The 13,958-nt window shown below is 40.9% G+C and overlaps 1 protein-coding gene across 1 annotated transcript; it reads right to left on the bottom strand.

Annotated features, from left to right (window-relative positions):
* Positions 1–4,801: 4,801 nt before the first annotated feature.
* LOC311129468 (cell surface glycoprotein CD200 receptor 1-A-like) lies at positions 4,802–13,551 on the bottom strand. Its single transcript, XM_084161760.1, has 7 exons — positions 13,210–13,551; positions 10,992–11,078; positions 10,293–10,598; positions 9,908–10,162; positions 5,698–5,806; positions 5,560–5,593; positions 4,802–5,444 (listed from the first exon to the last, which is right to left on the bottom strand). Exons 1-7 carry the CDS (start codon positions 13,277–13,279, stop codon positions 5,352–5,354), a joined length of 954 nt encoding a protein of 317 aa, XP_084017886.1. The 5' UTR covers positions 13,280–13,551; the 3' UTR covers positions 4,802–5,351.
* Between the last annotated feature and the right edge of the window lie 407 nt (positions 13,552–13,958).

The following is a 13,958-nucleotide window of genomic DNA, read 5'->3' as shown; positions in this document are numbered from 1 at the left end:
ACCCAGAACATATCGTTCTTTCTGCCGGAATCACTGATTCACTGGACCTTTAACACCGGATCATCGTAGCTAGATAGCTGCAATCAAATGGACGTTGTAGTTGGCTATTCAGCCTCGAGCTAGCCGCGAGCCAGGCCCTTCTCCCGGCTGTCTACCTCTCTGTCAACCGGACGGGACCTCCTAGGGTTGACACGGAGCCCTGCCGATCCAACACGACTGGTCTGCAGACGAAATCGTCTGATGTGATTACAACAGGTTTCCCGTTACGACGTCGACCACGAAGATCCATCTGCTAGCCCCGGCACGCTAGCACACGCTAGCCGAGGCCTCTTGCTCGCCAGTGCTATAGCAGCCCCCGAACTACCTCCGAACTCTCCTATTGCTGTTCACCGGACCTTATGATAACTCAGCTATACAGCTGATGCCTGCTGGACTGTTCCTTTATACGGTACCGCATCCTGTTTATGTTTAGCCTCAGCCCAAACTTTGTCGCCATTACCAGCTGTTGTCTTAGCTCTCTCGAATAACACCTGTGATTGCTTTATGCCTCTCTCCCATGTCAATATGCCTTGCTTATTGCTGGTTCGGTTATTTCTTATTGTACTATTTCAATGTAGATCCACCAGCCCAGCTCAACCTGCCATAGATATCTCCTTTGTCCCACCCCCCATACACGCAGAGACTGACTCAATCGGTGCCTCCAGTGATGCTATATCTTTCATCGTTAGCCAACGCTTAGGTTTACCTCCACTGTACTCATATCCTTCCATATCCTTTTCTGTACATAATGCCCTGAATCTATTCTACAACGCCCGGAAACCTGCCCCTTTTTTTCTCTGTACCCAACGCACTAGAAGACCAGTACTTAAAGCCTTTAGCCGTATCCTTATTCTACTCCTCCTCTGTTCCTCTGGTGATGTAGAGGTTAACCCAGGCCCTGTAGCCCCCAGTATCACTCCTACTCCCCAGGCGTTATCATTTGTTGACATCTGTAACCGTAAAAGCATTGGTTTCTTGCACGTTAACATCCAAAGCCTCCTCCCTAAGTTTGAGTTATTCACTGCGTTAGCACACTCCGCCAAACCTGATGTCCTAGCAGTGTCTGAATCCTGGCTTAGGAAGGCCACCAAAAATTCAGAAATGTCCATCCCCAACTACAACATTTTCCGTCTCGATAGAACTGCCAAAGGGGGTGGGGTTGCAATCTACTGTAGAGATAGCCTGCAGAGCTCTATCGTACTATCCAAGTCTGTGCCCAAACAGTTTGAGCTTCTACTTCTAAAAATCCACCTTTCCAGAAATAAGTCTCTCACTGTTGCTGCTTGCTACAGACCCCTCTCAGCCCCGAGCTGTGCCCTGGACACCATATGTGAACTGATTGCCCCCCATCTATCCTCAGAGTTCGTACTGCTTGGTGACCTAAACTGGGATATGCTTAACACCTCGGCCAACCTACAATCTAAACTAGATGCCCTCAATCTCACACAAATTATCAACGATCCTACCAGGTACAACCCTAAATCTGTAAACATGGGCACCCTCATAGATATCATCCTAATCCTAACCATCTAAATACACCTCCGCTGTCTTCAACCAGGATCTCAGCGATTACTGCCTTTTTGCCTGCGTCCGTAATGGGTCCGCGGTCAAACGACCACCCCTCATCACTGTCAAACGCTCCCTAAAACACTTTAGCGAGCAGGCCTTTCTAATTTACCTGGCCCCCGTATCCTGGATGGATATTGACCTCATTCCGTCAGTAGAGGATGCCTGGTTGTTCTTTAAAAGTGCTTTCCTCAATCTTAAATAAGCATGCCCCATTCAAAAAATTCAGAACTAAGAACAGATATAGCCCCTGGTTTTCCTCAGACTTGACTGCCCTTGACCAGCACAAAAACATCCTGTGGCGTACTGCATTAGCATCGAACAGCCCCCGCGATATGCAACTTTTCAGGGAAGTCAGGAACCAATATACACAATCAGTTAGGAAAGCAAAGGCTAGCTTTTTCAAACAGAAATTTGCATCCTGTAGCACTAACTCCAAAAAGTTTTGGGACACTGTAAAGTCCATGGAAAATAAGAGCACCTCCTCCCAACTGCCCACTGCACAGAGGCTAGGAAACACTGTCACCACCGATAAATCTACAATAATCTAGAATTTCAACAAGCATTTCGCTACGGCTGGCCATGCTTTCCACCTGGCTACCACTACCCCGGCCACCAACTCTGCACCCTCCGCTGCAACTTGCCCATGCCCCCCCCCCCGCTTCTCCTTCACACAAATTCAGACAGCTGATGTTCTGAAAGAGCTGAAAAATCTGGACCCCTACAAATCAGCTGGCTAGACAATCTGGACCCTTTCTTTCTAACATTTGCCGCCGAAATTGTCGCAACCCCTATTTCTAGCCTGTTCAACCTCTCTTTCGTAATTTCTGAGATCCCCAGAGATTGGAAAGCTGCTGCGGTCATCCCCCTCTTCAAAGGGGGTGACACTCTAGATCCAAACTGTTACAGACATATATCAATCCTGCCCTGCCTTTTGAAAGTATTTGAAAGCCAAGTTAACAAACAGATCACCGACCAGTTTGAATCCCACCGTACCTTCTCCACTATGCAATCCGGTTTCCGAGCTGGTCATGGGTGCACCTCAGCCACGCTCAAGGTCCTAAACGATATTATAACCGCGATCGATAAAAGACAGTACTGCGCAGCCCTCTTCATCGACCTGGCCAAGGCTTTCGACTCTGTCAACCACCGCATTCTTATTGGCAGACTAAATAGCCTTGGTTTCTCTAATGACTGCCTCGCCTGGTTCACCAATTACTTCTCAGATAGAGTTCAATGTGTCAAATCGGAGGGCCTGTTGTCTGGACCTCTGGCGGTCTCTATGGGGGTGCCACAGGGTTCAATTATCGGGCAGACTCTATTCTCTGTGTATATCAATGATGTTGCTCTTGCTGCTGGTGAAGCTCGGATCCACCTCTATGCGGACAACACCATTTTGTATACATCTGGCCCTTCATTGGACACTGTGTTAACAAACCTCCAAACGAGCTTCAACGCCATACAACACCTTTTCCGTAGCCTCCAACTGCTCTTAAACACTAGTAAAACTAAATGCATGCTCTTCAACCGAACGCTGCTTGCACCCGCCCACCCGACTAGAATCACTACTCTCGGCGGGTCTGACCTAGAGTATGTGGACAACTACAAATACCTAGGTGTCTGGTTAGACTGTAAACTCTCCTTCCAGACTCACGTTAAGCATCTCCAATCAAAAGTTAGATCTAGAATCGGCTTCCTATTTCGCAACAAAGCCTTCTTCACTCATGCTGCCAAACATGCCCTCGTAAAACTGACTATCCTACCAATCCTTGACTTTGGCGATGTCATTTACAAAATAGCCTCCAACACTCTACTCAGCAAATTGGATGTAGTCTATCACAGTGCCATCCGTTTTGTCACCAAAGCCCCATATACTACCCACCATTGTGACCTGTACGCTCTTGTTGGCTGGCCCTCACTACATATTCGTCGCCAAACCCACTGGCTCCAGGTCATCTATAAATCACTGCTAGGCAAATCCCCGTCTTACCTTAGCTCACTGGTCACCATAGCAACACCCACCCGTAGTCTGCGCTCCAGCAGGTATATCTCACTGGTCATCCCCAAAGCCAACACCTCCTTTGGCCGCCATTCCTTCCAGTTCTCTGCTGCCAATGACTGGAACGAACTGCAAAAATCTCTGAAGCTGGAGACTCTTATCTCCCTCACTAACTTTAAGCGTCAGTTGTCAGAGCAGCTTACCGATCACTGCACCTGTACACAGCCATTCTGAAATTATCCCACCCAACTACCTCATCCCCATATTGTTATTTATTTTGCTAATTTGCACCCCAGTATCTCTATTTGCACATCATCTTTTGCACATCTATCATTCCAGTGTTAATACAAAATTGTAACTATTTTGCACTATGGCCTATTTATTGCCTTACCTCCATAACTTACTAAATTCGCACAAACTGTATATATATTTTCTGTTTGTATTTTTGACTTTATGTTTTGCTTACACCATATGTAATGTGTTGTTGTTTTTATCGCACTGCTTTGCTTTCTCTTGGCCAGGTCGCAGTTGTAAATGAGAACTTGTTCTCAACTGGCTTACCTGGTTAAATAAAGGTTAAATAAAAAAATAATAAACTTTACTATTTATATTTTTGACAACTTTTACTTCACTACATTCCTAAAGAAAATAATGTACTTTTTACTCCATACATTTTCCCTGACACCCTACTGCCTCTGATATGGCGGACTCACTAAACACAAATGCTTTGTTTGTAAATTAATGTCTGATTGTTGGAGTGTGCCCCTGGTTTGCATAATATAAGTATTTTGAAACTATTAATACTTTCACTTTTACTTTTGATAATTAAATATATTTAAAACAAAATACCTTTAGACTATTACTTGAGTAATTTTCTATTAAGGTATCTTTAGTTTTACCCAAGTATGACATTTGAGTACTTTTTCCACCACTGCAAACACACGTTTTCCAACTCGAAGGCAATTGATTAAATTCAAAAGTTGAGTTGTTATCTTAGTTCTCAGAGTCAAACTCTTGTCTCATGAATGTAACCACAGAGAATGTGCTGTGTGATTCAAATCCTTTCCCCATCAACTCAGGATGTAGGTTTCAAATGTAAATAATCTGTTTTTATTGTATAATAAACTTGATATTTAAATTCAATCATAAATATTAACTCAACAAAAACATTGTAATTACACATCAGTATTATATAAATTGAGATTTTGATGAAACATCTCAAAATTGTACTCTTCCCCATGATTTGCAGATAACAGGAGTGTGGGAACAGTCAAACGTGTGTTATGAGAGCAGTGGTATACAGTTGTGCTGACTACACAGCAAGTCATAGTTCTCAGTGTGCAAATTATGAAAATGGTCAACTGGAAAGCTCATCTCTCATCTGCCCACATCTCTTTGGTTGTAGAAATGTCTGTGTTTTTGGCCATTTTCTCACATCTCAACTTTAGTGTGTCGTTATTGTATAGATAGATATCTGTTGTAGTGAGTTGTCCAAGTCATCATTGAGACAGAGGCCTGTGGTTAGGCAGACAGGCATAGGATAATGGGGACTGAGTGCTGCAACAAGTCTGTGCTGAGTGTAATACCTTTTCAACCTCCACAGTCAGGAGTGATCAGATCTGTGAGGTTTTCCTCTCGAACCAGAAGCCCTGCATCATGTCCGCCATAATTTCCCTGTTTACTGGCTCAGTTTCATCAACCTCAAAGTTCTCAGAGTGGCGTGCAGAGAGGTGTGTGTGTGCGTGTGTTATGTGAACAGGTCTGCAGAGGAGTTGTAGATGGAATTGACACGCTGTACATAGCTGGCGTAGGGTTCTACTTCCTCCACATAGTCCTGTGGCTGAGAGAGAAACAAAGACTCATCACTATTTACAGTAAACTGCTATCTATGCAAAACGTGCAGGACTTACGGTAATATGACATGTAATACAACGTAGGATATGGTGCATACATACCTGAGGAGCCTTGGACTCAGATGTTGTTTTGGGGCTGTGAATACACAGATAAAGCTCTTTATTATACAAGCAATTACATTGAACCAAATCATTTTTATCATAAAAGATCAAAATCATTAGAATAATTAGTATTCATACCCAATTTTGCAGGGGTGTTTTCGTGTGAAGTATAAACCCCCCAGAATAGCCATGATGATACTGATAGTTCCCACAGAGATGATGACTAATCGCCAGGGAATTAAGGTTCCTGACAGGGAGATAAAATGATAAATAATCAGAATCAGAATAAACTTCGTACTGGGCACACCACGTAATTTCAACATGGAAATGTGGTTAATATTTGGTTGAGACGTTGATCAATGAGATTTCAACAATTATTCACCTACTCAAAAAGACAGCCAGAAGTTTGTTGAATTCCCAATGTGTTATCACTATGCTTTTAACCATCTAAAAGCACAACCAAATTCCAATAGAAAAACAATGTCTGAATTTTGGTTTAGTTGTCATCTAAATGTGTTATCACTGCGCTTTCAACCATTTAAAAGCACACCAAAGTTTAAATAGGAATACAATGTCAGATATTTTGTATATATACAACTGAATGTGTTATCACTGTTCTTCATCTAATAGCACAACCAAATGACCTGGATTGCAGTTGAGATTAGGCTACATTAAAAGTACATAGTGCAAGTGATTAATGCTGTTTGAGATTCTGCCCAGATTATTATAGCAATTGTGAAGATCTCCAAAGACCTGTAACATTTGCATGCTATCTTGAACATGCACGCTTTCTATGATTACATAAGAAGACATTTATAGTTAGGCTACAGTAGGCAATTGATGTATTACTCATTTTAAGGTTGAAAAAATACTGTTAGGCCTACATTAGATTGCATTTACATTTACAAAGGCCTGATTCACACAGTCTCCTCTGAACAGTTGATGTTGAGATGTGTCTGTTACTTGAACTCTGTGAAGCATTTATTTGGGATGCAATTTCTGAGGCTGGTAACTCTAATGTACTTATCCTCTGCTGCAGAGGTAACTCTGGGTCTTCCATTCCTGTGGCGGTCCTCATGAGAGCCAGTTTCAGATTGTAAGACAGCCTTAACTGTATGCTACGTATTTACTGTATAGTTATATTGAATAGTGTTTGATTGACAACACAACCAAATATCAACATTTAGAGAAACAACAGTTTCTTACTTTAAGACATGATGGTCAGTCAATACAGAAATTGCCAAGAACTTAGAAAGTTTCTTCAAGTGCAGTAGCAAAAACCATCAAGCGCTACGATGAAACTGGCTCTCATGAGGACCGCCACAGGAATGGAAGACCCAGAGTTACCTCTGCAGCAGAGGATAAGTACATTAGAGTTACCAGCCTCAGAAATTGCATCCCAAATAAATGCTTCACAGAGTTCAAGTAACAGACACATCTCAACATCAACTGTTCAGAGGAGACTGTGTGAATCAGGCCTTTGTGGTCGAATTGCTGCAAAGAAACCACTACTAAAGGACACCAATAAGAAGAAGAGACTTGCTTGGGCCAAGAAACATGAGCAATGGACATTAGTCCGGTGGAGATTTGTCCGTTGGTCTGGAGTCCAAATTGGAGATTTTTGGTTCCAACCACCTTGTCTTTGTGAGATGCTGTGTGGGTGAATGGATGATATCCGCATGTGTATTTCCCACCGTAAAGCATGGAGGAGGAGGTGTTATGGTGTGGGGGTGCTTTGCTGGTGACACTGTCTGTGATTTATTTAAAATTCAAGGCACACTTAACCAGTATGGCTACCACAGCATCCCATCTGGTTTGGGCTTAGTGGGACTATCATTTGTTTTTCAACAGGACAATCACCCAACACACCTCCAGGCTGTGTAACGGCTATTTTACCAAGAAGGAGAGTGATGGAGTGCTGCATCAGATGACCTGGCCTCCACAATCATCCGACCTCAACCAAATTGAGAGGGTTTGGGATGAGTCAGACCGCAGAGTGAATGAAAAGTAGCCAACAAGTGCTCAGCATATGTGGGAACTCCTTCAAGACTGTTGGAAAAGCATTCCAGGTGAAGCTGGTTGAGAGAATGCCAAGAGTGTGCAAAGCTGTCATCAAGGCAAAGGGTGGCTATTTGAAGAATCTCAAATCTCAAATATATTTTTATTTGTTTAACACTTTTTTGGTTACTACATGATTCCATATGTGTTATTTCATAGTTTCGATGTTTATTCTACAATGTAGAAAATAGCAAAAATAAAGAAAAACCCTTGAATAAGTATGAAAAATATATGCACTCACTAAAACTGTAAGTCGCTCTGGATAAGAGTGTCTGCTAAATGACTAAAATGTAAAATGTGTTCTAAAACTTATGACCAGTAGTGTGTTTTTTGTGCCACTGATTTAGGGCTCTATTCAATCCGCATCGCGGAAGTTCAGCTTTACAGCGTGATTGAAATTTAGAGGCAATGTTCCCACTTTAGCTGAGATTGCATTCACGGTAAACACTGCACCCGATGTCACAGGAAGACCAAAAAGATCATCAAGGACATCAACCACCCGAGCTACTGCCTGTTCACCCCGCTATCATCCAGAAGGCGAGCTCAGTACAGGTGCATCAAGGCTGGGACCGAGAGACTGAAAACAGCTTATATCTCAAGTCTATCAGACTGTTAAATAGCCATCACTAGCACATTAGAGGCCTATTGAAATCACTGGCCACTTTAAGAAATGGAACCCTAGTCACTTTAATAATGTTTACATATCTTGCATCACTCATCTCATATGTATATACTCTATTCTATAATATTCTACTGCATCTTAGTCCATGCCGCTCTGTCATTGATCGTCAATATATGTATATATTCTTAATTCCATTCCTTACTTAGATTTGTGTGTATTGGGTATATGTTGTGAAATTGTTAGATATTACTTGTTAGATATTACTGCACTGTCGGAGCTAGAAGCACAAGCATTTCGCTACACCTGCAATAACATCTGCTAAACACGTGTATGTGACAAATAACATTTGATTTGATTTGATATGTTGGCTCAATCGGAAATGACATTTAAAATTGTAGCACAGAATCTCTAACGCTTCAGCTTTACAAATTGAATAGAGCCCTTAGTCTGGCTTTAATTCCAGTTTGTCTACAAATGTATGATTTATATGTTGGATTCACGTCTCCATCTCAAACAAGAATCAAAGTTAAAGAATAGGACTAAATCAAATCAAACTTTATTTAAAGTGCATTTGAAGTTTAATTTTATTTAGTCATATTCTTTAACTTACATTTTTGGTTGAGATGGAGACGTGAATCCAACACATTAATGATTACATTTGAAATCAACCAAATATTGAAACCCTAGCCCTATATGTATTCTCTATTTTTAGTTGAACACTGGGTTGCTTTGAAACAATAGCTGTTGATGACTTTGCAAATGCTATATAGGCCTAAATATAATTTTTTATGAAACAATATATGACTTATAAAGTATGGTTACATTTTATTTGCTCTGTTAAACCTACCCTTTGGAATGACTTTGATATCAACAGTGAAAATATTTAGTTATTAAGAGATCTCCTAATAATCATTCTCACGATAGCACATTGGTAGTAGTCAGTAGCAAATATCAAAACTAAGCAGGGCTGGGTTTGTTTGGTTAAAACCCTGGATGGGAGACCAAATTAATAGCTGTAGATAGATCAACTCTGCAGTAGGAGGTGTTGCCCAACCTTTCAGGTTTTTTCTGATAATGGATATAACGTTGAAGATCTGACGTTGTTTCAAAGGTACAAATTCAACATATTTTATACAAGGTTTGTCTATGTTGAAAATTGGTTACAATGATGACATAATCCTGTGGTTTAAATTTCACCCTCAAAACAACAGTTGATTACTTTTTTCAAATCCAATGTATTTTCCATGTAGATTCCACGTCACAATATGTCGACAAATTACTCTGAAACAACGTTGATTCAACCAGTTTGTGTCCAGTGGGTTACCATCATACCATCATATTTCAATTACATTCAATCTAGTAAACATCTGGCTTTCATTTCTGTTTCATATTCACAATGAAATCCACAATGAATTAATTTGGAACTTCTCATGCAGTCAGCTCCTGTACTAGACAAGATTTGTGATTACATCTATCTCTAGCTTAAACTGACAAATTTTATGGGGATTTTTTTATTATGTTACTTAGATTGACGCACGGGTGCTCTGAAGGATTTTAATGACCAAAAAAGCGACGATGTTCACTCCTATTCTAAAAGAGTGAGATATTAGTCATACAGTGTCCTTCTAAATACAGTGTCCTTCTAAATTCTAAATAGTCAGTCTGTACCTGGTGTCACCATATGCACCTCTTCCCAGGAAGGATGTATGACAGAACAAGTCAGGTTGCCCGTAGCGATCCCCTCAGGCAGGACCAATCGAGACTCTACTTTGTTGACGCCATCTTGGTTCAATGTGGTGGTTGAAGTAGAGTTCCATTTGTCACTCCAGGAGATGGAGGCAGCTGGTTTCCCTCCTTCAGCCAAACACACAGCCACCCGCCTACTGCCCTCCCACTCTAGCCAGGCAGACACACTGGGAGGGGCTGCACACAGGGGGAAGAGAGGGGAAATAGGCATATTGAGAACAACACAGGCTAAAATATTTTGGAATATAGAGAAATGAAAGCACACAGAAGTCATGCTAAACTGTACAGATCTATGAAGGTTTCTTACCTATTAGTGATACATCAATGTTTGCGGCGTAGCTCCCTGCTTTGTACACTGACTCACAGTGGTAGATTCCCTCATCTCTGTTTGAGAAATCAGGAATCCGCAGGTAGGATTCACCCCTGGATGTGTTGAGCATGGCTTTTCCATCATTGCATGTGTTCAGATTTTGGTTATCATTACTAGATGATATTTGACACTCTATTCCATCCAGGTTTATTTTCCAGATGGTGTAGATCATCTCACTCCAAGTCTTATTGCTGCACTTTAAGATGGCATCATTCCCCAGGTGGAAATGTTCACTCTTGGCAACTAAAGAAATACTATTAAAATAACAACTTCAAAGAACTGTACATATTTAAATACAAATGACTTTTGCATAAATGGCGGGTAAATGAATAAATGTGTGATTCAGTTGTATGAGTATTATTATAGGCCTACGTATATGTATCCTTATCTTTTTACAATACATACAATATATAGAGGAGCTTGATTTGGCTATGTCGGATATTCAGACCTATCTCTCAGAGTCATGCAGACTATCAGGCCTCATTCCAAGGAATAGGAAACTTTTAAGCATAATTTCCTCTCTCTCCTCTCCTAAAACATAAAGACCTATCTCTCTCTCTGACCAATAATGTGGCAACATGCTAATGCAGGCTCATAGTGGCGATTAAGCAGGTTTGGTAAAAAAAAAAATAATACCAATGACTCCATGTTGTAGGTCTAGAGGCACAATGGAGGTGAGGAAAGGAGACGCGTGAGAGCTCACAGAAATGTTGTGGTTATATCCTGAGAGAATGATCAAAGTGCATGTTAGTGGCAGAGCATGTTAGCAAAATGTTAAGCATTCAACATCATCAGTTAAACATGATTTCATCAAGTGTAAGTTCAGTCAATAGAAAAGCATGTCTTAGTTGATGAGCAAAACAGTCTTAAGGAAGAAAAGTGGGTTGTCAGTAATCTGAAAGCCAATGTCTTACAAAATGTGTCTTACATAAAATTGACAGTTGAACAGTTGGAGGTTTATAGTCATTATTATAAAGTTTGGTTTGTTAGTTGTGTTTTAGTTTTTTTAAATTGCAGCACATACAACTTTCCACTCTTAAAACAGCTCCCAATGTTATACATAAGATGTGATATCATGGGAGGTTGACTGTTAGGTTACTGAAGTTTCTGAAGTGGGATGTTTTCTGGGTCACACACTGCTCTTTCATTCTTGTTGATGTTTACTTTCGACAGGTGTATAACCTCTGTGGTGGTTACAGAAACCCACAGGACCCCCATACAGTGTCTGATTAGTAATGTCACCTTCCCCCTATCATGGAAAAAAAGCTGTATCATCATCACTAATATGCCTCAAATCAATCTCCTCTCAAATACAGGGGAAAACATGTTAGTTCATCGGTAAACCATGCCACCCCCAACACACACTAGTCTCTACGCTGCATTTTCCTTCCCGTGGTAGAAGAGAATGGAACCTTTTGTTTTAAACATCTTTGTCTTCAGTTTGACCACAATGGAATAGTCAGAACAGAATTCTCGATACACATGTCATAGAAATCTAGAACCCTTGGGGATTCTACCAGCAGCCGACAGAGAATACAATTTAGACCGTGGGACTCCTTTGTCAGAGCAGTAGGAAAATATAAAATATCTATTTTTGATCAGTATTTTTCGGTCATAAAATAAATATTTTGACTGTATGATATAATAATATATATTTTAGGGTAGCTATAGATGGCTTAGATAAATGCTTTGAATGTTTTATGAATAATTTAACCTTTTACACCAATGGTCACTAACTGATCTCCAAAGCATTACTAGTCGATCACCAAACATTTCTGTAAAAAACTGAATGATAAAGCCTTGACTTCCAATTTATTTGTATTTTTTTTGCGCTGTTGGCGGTAGGTGGACTTGATTCAGCAGCCCTAGCGCCGGGAAGGCATTCCCATTTTTAACCGTTTCATGTGTCTGAAGGTAAAATTCTGCCTACCCGGCACGCCCAGAGATTAAATCAAGTGCACCTACAGGCCTACCACTGGCCAATCAGATAGCTCAGATCACCATGTCTGTACAGTTTCCTTGAGCCATAAACTGTAAAAGGAAGCATCGAATGCACAGCAAAGTTCATACTGTGAGATTTGAAAACGTTTAAAACCATGACTAGAGAGAGACTACTGTTTTTATGAGTAAGTTCACGTTTAAGTTATTATTCAGCACTGTCAACACTTTAAGCCATAAAATGCATGTTCTCCCTACTTCCACTCACGCTACAACCAGCACTGCAGCTGCAATGAAGGTGTATAACAAAGTGTTCTAATAAGCTTGCGTTGTTATTATTTAGCGGCTTGTGTCTGTTTAATATCGAGGAATATTTCACTTTCTCTGGTCATAGGAGTAACAACATGAATTGGTGCATGAGGCAGAAATAATGCAGTGTGCCTTGAGTTTTGCCATCAGCTGGAAGACTGTGTCCCCTTTTCTCAGCTGAGGGAGATCAGACTGACCATCAGATGCAGGCCATTAGTTCAGTAAAAAAAAGTATTATTATGCTCACTCAGCTGTGCCTCACACATAATACAACAAATTACATATTAGTGTGATCATATACCTAACATTGGTTTAAATATAATTTCAAAATGGTCTGAGAAGAACAACATTGGCAGGGCAATCAAAGCATAGCAAATATGCAGTGATAATATATTCGGCCTAAAGCCTACTGCACAAACCTCATTGCTACAGAACTGTATTTATTTGGTTAGTGTTGAATAGGCTTACGTTTTTTAAGTCATGTTTTTTTTTAAACAGAGCGGCTTGCATTTTGATTCAGAAAGTGATCTTGACTTAGAAAAGGTTGGTGACCACTGCTTTACACAGTACTCAAAATAAACCAAATGAAGTGATGAGATGCTCAAACCTGTTTCCAAGCTCCAGGTTGCAGAAACAGCCAGGAGAGAGATGACTCCTATAATACATGTGTTCCCCATCTCTCTGGTTGTTCTATATGGCTCCTGACAATACTCCTGTACTCCTCAAGACACTGCTGCTCGTTCCACCTGTCACCCCCAAAAAACAAAATCCTCAACTTTCCCCCTGGACCCTATACCCTTATCCCTGAACCCTAAAACTGACTGTATTATTGTTCCATTCTGTCTCCTCTTGTCTCAATGTGTTATAACTGTACTGTTTAAACTGTCTCAATGCCCTCCTCTCTGTCCTCCAAACTCTAAATCTGAGTTGATATCTCCTCTCTCCTAAAGCCTTGCTGTCTCTGTCCTGATCCACACCTTTGACCCCTTTGCTGACGTTACTGTAACAAGCCCCTAAAAAAACTAAATAATCCCTCCCTCTCGCTTCCCCTATTTCCTCTGTACAGTGCTCTCGCTCTCATTCCCCAACAGATGGTGACGGTTGTTGACTCTGACGCCTCTTTCCTCTCCCGCCTGTCACATGACCACACAGCCTCTAAACTCTCTGAAACAGCAATAACTGCAGGTGCCCTGCCAAAACTCTTAAAAACACTGGTTATCATATTTCTTACTGTCATTCTGTTCCAAATCACTGATTTTAATTTGTCCAATGGACCCTAACATGTAGTTCCTCTTTTTTAAGTTATTATTTTACAAAATTGCTATCGCCCACACAATAATTATCTTCGTAATTAAA

Source organism: Coregonus lavaretus, assembly GCF_964263955.1.
Source record: "Coregonus lavaretus genome assembly, chromosome: 5".
NCBI classification, from domain to species: Eukaryota; Metazoa; Chordata; class Actinopteri; order Salmoniformes; family Salmonidae; genus Coregonus; species Coregonus lavaretus.
Note: the sequence above shows the minus strand (reverse complement) of the source record. Positions and strands in the feature narration are given on the sequence as shown.